The sequence below is a fragment of the Spodoptera frugiperda genome, chromosome 23 (assembly GCF_023101765.2).
Source record: "Spodoptera frugiperda isolate SF20-4 chromosome 23, AGI-APGP_CSIRO_Sfru_2.0, whole genome shotgun sequence".
Classification (NCBI taxonomy): domain Eukaryota; kingdom Metazoa; phylum Arthropoda; class Insecta; order Lepidoptera; family Noctuidae; genus Spodoptera; species Spodoptera frugiperda.
The window spans coordinates 12,548,068-12,562,905 of NC_064234.1; the positions used below are offsets into that span (position 1 = coordinate 12,548,068).

Sequence of the window (14,838 nt, forward strand, 5' to 3'; positions counted from 1 at the left end):
AGCAATATTTTAATGATAGCATTGACATTCAAAAAGTGTCGCTTACCGAATCATTTGATTTCAAAAAGATAATGAACGAACGGAACGAACGGAACGTAATGAACGAACGTTTTGAAGTTTTAATTAATTATGTGAAGGTTTTGTGTTCGATTTTGGAGAATTTGTTACAATGAGAAGCGCTTTTGGGACGGAGTTTCAATTTCAAAGGAAAAAAGTTTCTACGACGCTGATCTTAATGAAAAGAAAATTGGTAACAGATAGAATGTAAAATTTAATATTATTATCATTTAAAATCTGTATTGACTAACTTCATTATACACTAGAATTAACAATTGCAATGCTGGTGACAATTCAATGTTTAATAAGTAGGAAGGTACTTACAGTATCGAGAAAAACATATTTTTTTTTTGTAAGGTATAAGGTGGTAGACGAACAAACGAATCGCCTGATGGTAAGCAATCGCCATATACGTATGGACACCTGAAACACCAGAAGTGTTACATATGTGTTCCCGGCCTTTTGAGGGTTAGGTATTTAAGAGTTGTTGGGAAATCGGGGATTACGAAGATTGGCAATATACGAAACGCAAGCGTTGTTTCGCGTCATTGTGATTTGATTTACATACTCTTGTGATATTTAATTCGTATCACACATAAAATTCTAAAATACTCTCCGGATTAGACTATACTCATGATACTGATATCATTTCGTCTCTACAAAGACAACCACGTGGCAACAAGATCAAGAACAACAGTTTACACCACTCAGTATAATGAGAGCATTCAATAAAACCTTCAGAAACATCCGCATCAGACTAAACACGTCATAACACCCACCTACGTATGGCAAAGAAAACATTTCTATTTACAATACGCCAATCGAAAACCCGGAAGCAATCTACCCGGGCGGGTCCGGGAAATTTCCCTAGTTTCCAATAATAGGGGCGTGAAGGGACTGATAAAGTTGATTAAGCACTCCCCCCTCCTGTAGGGAGGCACTCCCTCATCCAACAGCCTTAAAACCGATTTTTAAGGATACGCACTTTATATCATCTGTGGCACTTACATTATCTGTGGTCGATTATAGTCTGTACTTTTTAGCGGGACGTTACCTCTAATTTCACCATAATAAATATCCTAATGAAAATAAGTACGATGAAAATCGAAAATCACATAAAAACGGAAAAATAAACACATTATGTCAATAAAATGATTTTAATTTCATATCGTGACGTCATTATTTTATGATTATGAAAAAGATATTCAACGACTATGTACGACTATGTATGTACCAAAATTAAAGACTTTACATTACTTTAATCTTTGCTTATTAAGTTATAAACTAACTAAAATGCCTATAATTAATAATTACTTAATCAATTTACATTGTCACCAGGGACTCAACAACAAGAACAAAAGAAGAGCGAGCGTGGCGATGGTGGCAGGACGCAGGGCTGCGCGCACTGAACAGACGCAGGCGTGACGTCAGAGAGACCACCAAGTACATAGAGACAGCCCTGGTGATCGACAAGGCTATGTTTGACAGGAGAAACGGCAGCACCAGGTCCGAGGTGGTCCATGATGCTATTCAAGTGGCTAACATTGCTGATCTGGTGAGTAAATCTTTAAATATTTAACATAGAAGTCTAAAAGTGGGTTATGTTCTTTTGGTTGTAATGGTCATAAGTCACGCAACTCATATACTTTTAAGATATGCATGAAAAGACTCATGACCCGAAAGAAGTATCTAAGATTCATAGCAATGGCATTCTATTGTCTCTGCCTACTCTAATTGGTGACAGGCGTGAGCTTATGTATGTGTGTAAGGTCATAAGTGTGACTTGTTTAGACCGTAAAATATTTCTCGAAATTGGGAACATTTTCATGCCGTTTTTGAAATTGTTATTGCAAGGTAATAGATTCGTACTACTTTAAGGGACAAACTACTTACTTCATATATCTACGAGAGAGCTACCTACGAGAAACACAGGCGTTTATAACGTTTGTGTAATAAATGGAAGTAGATACAACGCAAACACTACGGTTGGCGCGGTTTAGGGCCTATTCCTAACCGAATATAAGATTTACGATGCGCCTAATCATTAGGTCCTTAGTTTATTTTACTGCTTGCCTGAGACTACACAGTGTGTGCCAGTGATAATGTTATAGACCAGATAAAAACACCTAAACTCCTCCTTTCTTTATAACTATTTTATGTACCTATACGTTGTAAGTCTACTACACCATAATATAAATTCAAAACACTGTCTTATACAGTTGACGGAAAGTCTATATTTCTTTAGCGGGCTTCTACAGCCAGTACATCAAATTATGTACCCCAAAACTGTCAAACTTCTTCAAAGGATTTTCCATTTTATTACAAAAGGTACAAGCGTCAAACTTGACATACTGTTCCGAACAGTTGGACATATTTCAATTTAAAAACTATATAACGTAAAAAACCAATCAGGAACTTTTCCTTTCCTGCTACTACCAACATTACAAAAATAACTGAGTTTACTAATAAACATGTCTGCCTAGCGTAATTAGAAGAAGCATAAAACAGTAAAACGTTTGGGTCACATCATGACGTATGTCGTCACACGGCTGTGTTATATGACACGTGTCACGAGGGTACAACAAATTATGATGAGCAGCGCTCTAGTGTTTCCATATAGACCTGACAATGACAGCCAACACTTCAGGCTTACATCCTTTTACACAAAAAAGGTGCGAGACAAAGATGTATTATTATTAATTTTATTTTCAGTATATTTGTAAGTAGTGTAGACGGTTTTTTATTTGCGTTTTCGTTGAGAAATTCTCTTAAAAAATTCAGTTTGTCTACATGTTTGAAGGATTTGACTCATTTTTAATCTTTTTTCGTAACTAAGGCCACGACGCGTCATTTGGCGAATGCAGGATTTCAAATAGTTTCTTCCCCTTGCGCAAATACTTTAGTTTCACACATTAAAGATGAAATTAATATCTGGTCGGCTACACATTTTGTTTTCTTGGCCATTAGCTCACCTTAAGCTGCAAATGTCTTGGTACAAAATTGTTAATATCTAAGTACAAAATAGGTAGCTATTAATGTACAATAAAATACACTACAATAAATTTAACTCCGTACCTAAACAAGTTCTTACAATTTATCCTTATTTTACAATTAATAAACCGCTAGAAAACTCCGTTCGAGTAAGCATTGCGTTTAGTAAATTTTCTTCATCAATCAAATCAAGAGATCTCATTTATTTCCGAACGTCCTGTTGAATTCTAAAATTGAATTTAAATTCGTAACGGATAAACCTCCATATTGTGTGTTAATTATTCGGCACGGTTCGATGTTTCGTCTGTATTTTATTTAATCACACTTTTTGGATACGTATTTTCGATGGAAATGGCGAAACGGTTTTGTTGCCTATTTAATTTTGGCTATATTTCAGTCGTCCAAGCTACTATACCGATTATGAACCACAAATCACAAGGTTCGATCGCTAAACAATATGTAGGCAATCGATTTTACTGTTCCAAACATCTTTGTAAGACGAATACTTGGATAGAGAATTACCTACAATAAGTATAATCTAAACATCGATTTGTCACTATGATTTCAGATTTAGCTAGAATAAAAGTTCAAGGTTACAATAAGGACTAACTCGCAAAAACGAGGAAGATAACTTAGTTAACTCCTAAAAAAGAATTATTGCCGTACAAAGCCTATGGCTACCACAGAAACTGTGCGAAACTCGGAAAGTTTCAATCATATTCAGTGAGTCCCGTAACTCATAAACTCATTAAAAGTTTTTTACCTCGAAAATAAGTAATGCTTGTCCAAAATTCAATTTTTGGGTTAATCAAAACGTTTTGCTAGGTTATAATAGGGTGTTCCGGGTTTAAAACAGAGCCGAACAGCCAATTTTCTGCTTAACGAAGTTTTCCCTACATGCGGGTCGCTAGTTGCGTGCTCCGTGCCACTCATACGTGGAAAATATTGCTCCGAAATGCTATCAAAAATGGTGGTTTGGGATAAGAAACTTGATTTTTAATATTGCTTATCACACGAAGAGATAATAAATATAATTTCCCAACCACTTTTCAGGCATTTTTACGTCTTTTGGTATTTATGTCGAATCTATTACCTTACACCACATATAGGTATAACAAGAACTCGTCAATTCAGTATACATATTGTCATATTCAAACACCATTAAAATGTCCTTGTATCCACTAGAGGACATACCTATGTATATTACCAGACCAGACATTTAAATCGTCCCCTTTTTCCACAGTATTTCCGCACGTTGAACACCCGGGTATCCCTGGTGTACATCGAGTCGTGGCAGAGTGCCGACCAGGCAGACATCGACCGTAAGCAGGACATCACCCGCGCCATACACAAGTTCAGTGACTACACTGCTCGGAAACTGTTCAAGATTGAGAAGGACACTACACAGCTGCTCACGTGAGTATAATGGAAGATTTGGTGTATTTTTGTTGTAGGTATGTTTGACAATATTTAGGGTACAACTCTTATGTAAACGTATTCTCTTATGTAAATGGATCAAGGCGTTACAGTTTTATTGGAGACTTGGTCATATTTGGTACTTATTTACAAAATTTTCAATAGGTAAAGACTGTTTGTAACTAAGGTTATAATGTCACAAGAATCTAATTAGTATTATCACAAACGAGCGTCTCCAACCAAACGTCACTAATATTTACACAAATTACAACGTAATACACGTTTTTCATTCAGTAATGCTGCACAAGTAAATTAGAGTGCTAATAAGATTCATATTAAGCTATAAACAACGTTTAAAACGAAACTACATAGCAGGTTTAAGTTTAATCTTTGAAAGTAAATCTTGTTACCAAGCAGATTTTGTTTCACAATTCAGACGCAACTTTCGGATGTACGGGGAAGAGAAATAACACTCCTTACATTGCATTTTATGAAAGCGTCCCTCCTCGCCTGCATTTTGTACTAAAGTAATACAAATATTTCGCAAGAGACGTTTCAACCGGCAAGCGAGGCTCCACAAATCTGCTTACAAAACCCTTTTCACTTTGAACGAACGAAATTGCTAGATAGACAGTTGCCAGTGCGCTAAACAGCTCGAAAATTAATCTCGAAAGCGAACGAGGTCGAGAATTAATTCGAGCGATAAACGAATCTGACGAAAAGCGTTACAGCGCTCATGTTGCCTCATTTTAAACTTTAACCTCCTCGTTTTTGAGGTTACATTCGCTTGGATTTACGACCCTCGAAATATCATCGGCTATTATCGCTCTAATTTTACAAATTACTAGGAATCCGCGGTAATGTTTCCGACAGCCGGTATCCTGTCATAATTTAGGATGTCAGCTGCAGATACACGCCGATATCGCGGGACGCTAGTGTCTCCGATACGAGCGGAGTATTTCTGGGCCTGTCGTGTGAATGATTGATGTCTATCAAATATTTACGAGTGCTGTATCCTGGAATGGCTCCGATCCTTCGGGAAAGAATGCCGCCAACGGATTGACAGTCGAACAATGCGGTCTTGGCATTTATTGCCCGTTTTTTGGGATATCGCTGAATCTACATATTCATTTTGTGTCGATGTGAGCTTTCAGGAATCTGGCCAAGTAGATCGATGACGTGGCATGACGTAACCGAACTATGAGCTTTGTGTTTATGTAATACTCTTGTATATATTTGCTCAGTGAACCATCACGGACGTATATTATGCCGATATATTTCGTGGAAGCGGTCGTTCCATTGTGTTGAGGTTAGCCATCCATAAGTTAGTAAGAATTGAATACAATATAGATTCGTTCGATACAGAAAGTAATCTGAACCTGTACTGGATATTTTAGGGCCTTTCTTACGATACGTTTATCTTCGGGTATAATCTCGTCCGTATTCAATGATACAAACTAAAGCATTGTTATTAATTTATGTATTCCCGGGTCCGTCGTCCGGGCTCAATACAAACACAGCTAACGCAATAACACTCCGTAGTAAAATTAGTCTGTCCGCTAATCCTTCAGCGCCTGTGTACCTACGTACACAAACAGACATTTTATCTAATTTCCAGCGGCTCTTTGTGCGCGGAGTTTAGAACCTAAATGAGTTTTGAATAGAAGGAATCCAACAATGTTAAGATTCATCCCAATATTTAAACAGAACAAAACCAAATTAACTACATACGCTTTGATTAACTTCGAAAATTTAGAACAGTTTTCCCAAAATTACATCCCTGCCCCCGCCCTCACATCCAAAGTATCTGTAAATTCCCAACTTAAATGCCTCCAAACTCTATATTTTGCGCGTGAAGAGGACTAACAAATATATTATTAATGCATACCTAGACCTACCATATATTGTAACTAAGTTAAAAAAATCCAAGTGATTGGTTTCCAATGCTCACCTGGCGACGTGCTTCGAATATTTGTTACAATTGCCACGTTTTATGACTGCCACCCAATACGGGACCCGCGCAGCTTGATTAGATAGATATCAAATGTACCCACTTTTATGCCTGTGCGGTATACCTACTGGATTTATGAGTGTTCTGCAAAACTACCATAGGTACGGCTTTGTATAGATTTCCCAGGTTATAACTGTTTTGTTTTGTTCAGCCTTTGGTTTTAGGAGCCTGTTAACTATTCATCGATAATCAAAACTTTGTAGACGTAAAAACTATTTCATTGACTACCATAAAACATCAATAACATTTCTCATCTATAATACTGGCTGAACAGAAAAAACACCCTTATAAACTTAATCAAAACAAAAGCTTCCAATTTCAAAATCAATCAGATCAGCGCGCAAACAGTTCTTTTTTCTAATTATCTCTTAACGTCTGCTACAAAAGGATCTAAGATGGCGTCGATGACGTCAGCGCTATCGCTTGTTGGCGAAGTAATTCAACTATAATTTCCGATATCCGAGTCGAATCGGTTCTCGTGGAAGTGTGCCCGCTCTTTGAGCATCGAGTGTACCTTTGAAAGTTGTGTTCCGAAGTACTTGCCGATTGGAAACATACGGAAAAGCGGGTGCGGTGTGCGTCGTGGCGTATTCGAATGAATGTTGCAAACTAGTGTTGCACTTTTTATTTTATCGTGTCGCAGTTCGTAGCTCGGTTGGAGATGCCAGATTGTAGTGGCAATGTTCGATACTAGAAAATGTCAATGGTTCACAAGAGTTTTTGTTGAACTTACCTACATACGTATATTGCTTTGTATACTAAGTATAAAGAGTACCATCTGAGGTTTATTTATTATGTATTCATATTTACTTGTTTAAGCTTTACTTCTAAGAGAGCTAGAGGTCTTTATTTGTCTTTTAATTCCTTATTGTAAGGCGACAAAAACTATCTTATCAAGAATCTCTAGTAGACAACTTTAGGCTGATCCTAATCGAAGCCTTATAAGAAGTACACACTACTCACAATACAGTCAGGTACGTCGTCTTATCCTTATTCGGTATATTCCACTTCGTAATATTTCCCCAACTTGTGACGCTATCGCGGCGCGTTACAAACTTTGTCAAATTCGCTTTCGATCACAAAACTCGATAAGCGATCACGAATGCTAGATGATAACCATTTTTCTAAGAATTTCCATTTAAACACTTGGATTATATGGGAAAACTTAAATAATTTGTAGTTAAATTGATCAGAGAAATTGTGATAACAACTTTAGACAAAGCACTGTTAGGATGTTTTGATTATTCAAAAACTATCCTTACATCGTCATATATTAGTCTTCTGAATATATATTATTACTAAAATCATTAATATAGCATTACCAAGCAATTAATAACACATATAGGAAAATGTTCCACAACGCGCCCTCATCATTTATTTACAAAAAGGACAATATACCGCGCATATGGCTCTAATCCGCCTTATGTCTGTATAATAGCCAAAAACGCTTGATTATTATAATTTTTATGGCCTAACAGACGTACCTAATTGTTTTAGAGGCCCCAGTGTGGCGATAATCCCTTTGTGAGTGAAAATGCGTTTATTTTTAATGGAATGTCTTATTAAGTAGGGGCACAAATGATTGCATGGTACCTACTGTTAGCAGGGACAATTAAAATGGCCGCTGCTATTATTTTCAAATGCTTTTGTTTTATATACTTAATGTTTTTGCCGTTAACTTTTAATGGTTTGTTTAGCGTTTAATTCAAAATCAACTTTTTAAATACTTACCTCATACACTTACTTCCAATTATTATACGCTATTCCGCAAAATACATTTTAAAGATGAATATAAAATATATTACACATATAAAGTGGAAACTCGGGAATGTAAGTCAAACAAAATTTAAACAAGAAATTAAACAGTTTCCATGCAAAGAACTCAAGCTACAAAGACGTTGAGCAATTCATAGGAAGATTCATCTTAGTTGAGTCGTTGCATACGGAGTGAGGTACACAAAGTTCAACCAAAGTGCTACGTGAAGTCGGTACAAAGTTTATGTACATATAATGTATGTATTAAATATACCAGTTACTTTGAATTGAGACGTTTTGTAATATCTGTTTTGTTAGTTTGAAAATTTTTCGTTTGTGTAAGCTCTATAAAATAATGAAATTAAAAATGAAATTAGTATGATGAAGATACTTATGTGTGTCTTTTGATCGATACAAATGTATGTTAGAACATCAAGTTACGCAAAATATCTTCCGCCATAATAATTCGTGTTCTTCCTTGCAGCGGGCTGACGTTCCCGGGAGGTGAGTCCGGGATATCAGTCCCGGACACGCTGTGCACGCCCAAGTCCGTGGGCATATCCGTGGACACCAACACTTACGAGCCCCACCTGCTTGCTGGGACCATGGCGCATATGATTGGACATAATATTGGTGAGTCAAGACAAAAGTCTACTTTCATTTTTACGCGCGCGTCGTGCGCGGTTTCAAGTCGTCGCCGCGCGGCGCACACTGCTCATGAATAAGTCCCGTTGTGACCTGAAACTAATAGAGCTTTTCTCAATATCAGTTTACACAATTAAACAAGTCAGTACATCCCATTTTCATCACAACGAGTCATATCAAAATAATTTAGAATAGGTTACCCAAATAAAAATTTAATTACCTCACCTGGAAGAGAAGCTAATTGCTCGTTGCAAAATGTAGTTTCTTATGGCCAAGTAAGAAACATTTAAGGCAGATGGGCAATTTTTTCGGCAAAAATGTTTACTCTTTGACTGTTAGTAGATAAGTGTTGAAGGCAAATCTCCTGCTAACTATACACATACCTAATTATGCCATACATAAACAATTAGAGTTAACGATATCTTTCTCCACAGGTATGGGCCATGACGACGGTCGCGAGCAGTGCTTCTGCCGCGACTGGCACGGCTGCATCATGGCACAGTCCATCGTGGGCTCCGACAACGTGCAGCCCTACAAGTTCTCAGACTGCTCCAAGAACGACTACATCAACGAACTCCGGGTCGGCCAGGGACTGTGCTTGCTCAATAAACCTAATGAGGTGGGTTGAGGTCTCATATTTGTATAGATTTTAAGATAGGTTTATGGTCTTGTGATGTCTATAACTGATGAAAGCAAAGGTTATTGGGCAAAGGTGGTTGAAAATACTAAAAGGCTTTAAAAAACTTCTCAAAATTGTTTTGCACGGTTGATAGATTATCTTACAAGTGAGGCTTATAGTTGCTTACTTTGACTTCAAGGCATTATTGTTGGTCCCTTTAAACGCCGACGGCGTGTAACTATCAATAAGAGCTCTTTAATATGTGTCATAACTTATTTAAAACCATGATTACAATAGTAATTACTTAGCATTAGTAACAAATTTTTCAAAAACAAAATTTGAAACCATTTATCTATTAGATTAATTTAGTCCACAAACAATTCCAATTTGTTAATTGAAGCCAAAAACTTTTACATAATAAAGTGATAGCACAGACTTAACAAACACATTTTTGATTCATGAATTTGTGTTGAAACAGCTTTATACAAGTAATAATTCAAATATAATTACAAATTACTAGTGGTAATAAACCCAACGGCATCTGTTGTGGTCATATAATTGATATAAATAACAAAATAAACCTTTTGATTCAAAACCTAACTAAAATCTATTAATAGATAGCGTTCAATAAAATTCGCTTCAACAACGCTTATCACCTAAATCCTTTGTAAATATTTAATGATTGGTAATAAAACAAATTACAATCAGATTAAAACATTTCTATAATAAATGAACGAGATTGAACTTAGCTATTGAAAGTTTAATTAGGTCGGAATCTTAAAATCAAATTCAATCGAGTCCATCTCTGGGGGAAATCAGTTTAATTCGCGATAAAAAACGATGAGATCCTTTCAGAATGCGATGATTCGATGTCGGTTTACGTTGATGACAAAATCTTAATATCCAATCCTACTAATATATCCACTATATAATAGAAATATATAGACATATATTAATATTAGAAGTGCTAAAGTTTAGACTAAGTCTAACTTTATGACTGGAAAAGAAAGATCAAGATTAAATATTAGTTTTACAAAATATCCGCACACAGTATCACGATTAAAAGCTATGTAAGGAGACGTACAAACATAAACAAATACATCTACATGTCATACGTACGTACATGTATATGTGTATTGTGTATATATCATAAAGTTGGAACCGGCATTGTGCGAATAGGTCGAGAACTCATCATCGCCACTTCCACGCAAGAGTTAATTCGAATTCAAAACAGATTTTCACGTTGAAAATTAATCAGACGGCGTCGTATTGTTTGTCGTCAACGCTCTAAGGCCCACTCCTTTAATAAAAGTTATGGTAATACCGGCTGCCCTCGCGCTTCGAATCATCTCTTCGTTTGCGAATATATAATAACAGGAACGAACGCCAGCCAAGGTTTATTGGAATAAATTTGCATAGTCAGGAATGATAATGCGGAGCCCTGGTACTCCCCTTCGATTTCTCACGTTTACATATTTATCGGGGGATGATTGTGAGCCAATGCCTTTATTTTCCTCTGGCGGTTCATGGCTGCTCATAGTAATGCGTGATTTGTTATCCGATGTTCGAACTTATTCTGCTATTGATATCTTGCCACTTTGTGAGTGATCTCCGTGTGTGCAGTTTCTCTTCGGAATTTGTGTTGGACGTTTTTTATGTGCGTCGTCGTGTCGTATCGAGTTCTTGAATGTGTTTTGTGAAAGAAATTTATTTTTTACATACTTAAATCTTACACTTACACACTTTATCGAATTTTATCTAAATTATATTCGTAAGTTCCTTTTAAACAAGTCCTGTCAAAATTCAAAGTAAGTGAATATAGATTTCGAACACACAAAACGTGACTGACAATATACATTTCCAACTCTGAATTTGTTGAATATTTCTCATCATTCGCGATCATATTCTTCTACCTGCCTACCTGCCACGCCCGTACCCTTTGGGCATTCTAAAATGTTTCTCTTGTACCACTAATACATTTTCCACTGACTTTGACATGAAACATGACGCTACCTTTCTTATACTGTTTCAAGGTTTGCTTAAGATATTAAATTATCGATGTATTCGAGTGCTTTATTCTTATACGATATGCGAACAATAAGTGGATGGGTAGGTCGTAATTTTTAGGACTAAACTTTATCATGTAGATACCTATTATTTAGGAGTCCCTTTGTGTAGATCTATCCTTTCAAAGCATTGCACAAATCTATATCACTTTGACCAGAACTACCTAGTTTTCTACAGGTTGAAATGATTTTGAAAATAATACTAATTTCTCTAACAAAACCCCTATTATTATACCTAACATTTCGTTACATGCAGTTGGTGATGCACCACCTATGCGGCAACGGGCGGCTGGATGAAGGCGAGGAGTGTGACTGCGGGACTCTGTCGGAGTGCCAGAACAGCAACCCGTGCTGCGACCCCTTCACCTGCCGCCTCACCAAGGAGTCGCAGTGTGCTTCGGGAGAGTGCTGCGAGAGGTGCCAGGTGAGTTCACTTAAACTAGAAATTTTTTTGAGAATATTGACCTCGCAAACAGATTTAGAGACCCTACTTTCTGCGTCAGATAATAGATGAGCTTCCAAGAACATAGTTTCTGCAATATCTTCGTCATAAAATCCGTATTCCAATTGGCAACAAACATTTCTGCATCAGATGCGATACGATTTACGTCGCAGACAAGTTTCTCGTTGTTATTTGATTCGTTGAACTGTGCATTTGAAGTCTATTGTATATTGATAAGTCTCGCTCCGCTGACAGCAATAAATCAGGCGTAAATTAGCTACAAGACTTCCAAGTGTCGACCTTTGATTTCAGCGAACAGAGGATTCTAGGTCTTAAGTACGGAACAACGGCCATCATTTAAATACGAGTCTCACAGTCGAAACATATTTGCATTTTGTTCAGGCAAATGTATTCCAACTAATTTACAACGCAATGTCTGAATTTCATCAGTTTTAAAACTGATTAATGTTCCAAGCTGTGTGTCATAATGTTGAATAATACAAAGTTAATGCCACATAAAGTTTTGGACAACTATGCAAATGCGACGCTCGGAACCGCAAAAAGAGTGATTTACTTGGAAATTAGGGAGCGAGCACAATTGTGTGACGTATGTACGAATATGCATGTCATGTTTGTGGACCTGTTTGTGTGAGGAAATATGATTTTACATGTACAATTGTACATTGCTAAACAGATTTTCATTGCGTAATGAACTAACTAGTATTGTAGCATTTTGGTAATATACTAATGAAATAATGTTTATGTCAGGATTGTAATTCAAAGTAAAGCTTTCAATTCAATGCACATGAACCGCTATTGTTTATACCAACAGCTGAAACCGCGTGGCGTGACCTGCCGGGACGCCACCAACGAGTGTGATCTAGAAGAGACATGTACGGGACTGTCCGGAGTCTGTCCTCCTGACGCCCATCGGAAGAATGGCGAGCCCTGTCAGTCCGGCAATGGAGCCTGCTTCGCGGGACAGTGTCCCACATTGTCCCTCCAATGTGAGAAGATCTGGGGCCAAGGGTCTTTAGGAGCTAAAAAGGAATGCTTCGAGGAGTACAATTCTAAAGGAACAGTGACTGGACATTGTGGAAAGGACAACAGTGGACATTTTATCAAGTGTGACCCTGAGTGAGTAGCCTTGGAATTATTTTAAGCTTATCAAACTAATCTTGAATTCGATGGTCTGTATTGTCGAGTTAATAACCTCAAACTACATCTCTTTAGATTCTGACTTACCTACCGATGGCGACGACTTTGTTCCTAAACTTGCTAGTTTAAGGTGATAAAAGAAGGTGGTTAACCCATGAATCTGAAAAATTCATCCCCTGTCTTTCAAACAACATATCATATACATACAGTTCCAAAAGCTTATATAATTATAAAGGCATTTCTTGTAAAACCTCTACACTTTTTTAGTATCAAATCCTTCTATGGATGAACCGTCCAATGTATGGAAGTCATCAACATTATTTTTTCTCTTTTTATATAATGGTACCTCTAATACCTTTATCTATGATCCCCAGGAATGCTCGCTGTGGTTCCCTGCAGTGCCAGCTGGGTAACCGCTACCCCATAGTGCCGGGGATGGACGATTACTACACGAAAATCTACATCAACAACAAGGGTACCGAGTTTGAATGCAAGTGAGTATACTAACTTCAATACTGGGAGGTGAATAAGACCATTATCATACTATTTACATAAGAGTAAATGGTATTTTATTATAAATTATATACTTTAATTTTTTTTGTGATTATCTATAATATAAAAATAAATCGGGGTTTCCTTCTTGACACTATAACTCCAAAACGCACAAATCGATTTCCACGGGTTTGCATTCATTGGAAAGGTCTTGGGCCCCGTGAGGTTTTTAGCAAAAAGCAGAACAAAAATCATTGATGTGAAACGGCGTTCGCCAGGTTTGCTAGTATTTTTATACTCTCTAAGTATCAGAAGACTCATCCAATCACATCAATCTTCATTTACTAATGTACTCTTCTGAACACCAACTTCTTCCCGCCTTCCAGAGCCACGACAGGTCTTCCAAAACCTTCGGAGATAGCTCCCCTGGGGCTGGTGAGGGACGGCACCCCGTGCGGAGACAACCTCGTCTGCGTGAACCAGACCTGCACCTCCATCTTCACATACATCGACCACATCAATAAGTGTCCCACTGACGATAAAAACAACGAGTGCTCTGGAAAAGGGGTAAGTTGAAGTTTTGAGAATTATCAATATTATGTTTTTGACCGACTTCAATAATAAAGGAGATATATGTATGTATGTTTGTGCATGATTATCTCGCGTATAGCGGCACCTATTTTGATGCGGTTTCCAGTATATTATTTTTCAGGCTAAGAGAAGATTTTAGAGATATTGCCTGCTTTAATAAATGGAGGCGGTAAACAAAATGAAGGCGGTTCCCTTTTTTAAAAATGTGTGTCTATTTTTAAACTTTTAAACATCGAAAGCAAAAACAGCAAAATGACACATATTCAAGCCAAAAATATGGCCAAAACCCTCAAACTAAAAACTTCCATTATTCTACAATTAGAACCCGCTCCGTACATTACACTGACATCAGTTTAAACCACATCGCATCATAACTAAACGTATAAACGTAACACGTTTGACGGCCGCGGCGGAGCACGAATTGAATAACACGCGGCCCGGGCCACCACTCAAACTATTAAAAAGTAACTCTACACGACTCGCGGACGTATAAAAATATACAACGTACTTATTATACTAAGTTCCCTAGGTGTTGTCTATATATAAAAGTTTATGTGTGTGACTAGATTTCAAACCCAAGAAAATCTGAATTTCC

General features: G+C 37.2%; 1 protein-coding gene across 9 annotated transcripts in view; it reads left to right on the plus strand.

The window, feature by feature from the left end:
- Positions 1 to 14,838, plus strand: part of LOC118266652 (disintegrin and metalloproteinase domain-containing protein 11) — a 432,988-nt gene that overhangs the window by 402,698 nt on the left and 15,452 nt on the right. For all 9 annotated transcript variants that reach the window (XM_050703305.1, XM_050703302.1, XM_050703304.1 and 6 more), the window contains 8 exons: positions 1,396 to 1,612; positions 4,292 to 4,464; positions 8,715 to 8,863; positions 9,310 to 9,494; positions 11,817 to 11,984; positions 12,835 to 13,139; positions 13,535 to 13,654; positions 14,039 to 14,219. In XM_050703305.1, the coding sequence (XP_050559262.1) occupies positions 1,396 to 1,612; positions 4,292 to 4,464; positions 8,715 to 8,863; positions 9,310 to 9,494; positions 11,817 to 11,984; positions 12,835 to 13,139; positions 13,535 to 13,654; positions 14,039 to 14,219 (1,498 nt within the window). The remainder of the gene's footprint in view (positions 1 to 1,395; positions 1,613 to 4,291; positions 4,465 to 8,714; positions 8,864 to 9,309; positions 9,495 to 11,816; positions 11,985 to 12,834; positions 13,140 to 13,534; positions 13,655 to 14,038; positions 14,220 to 14,838) is intronic.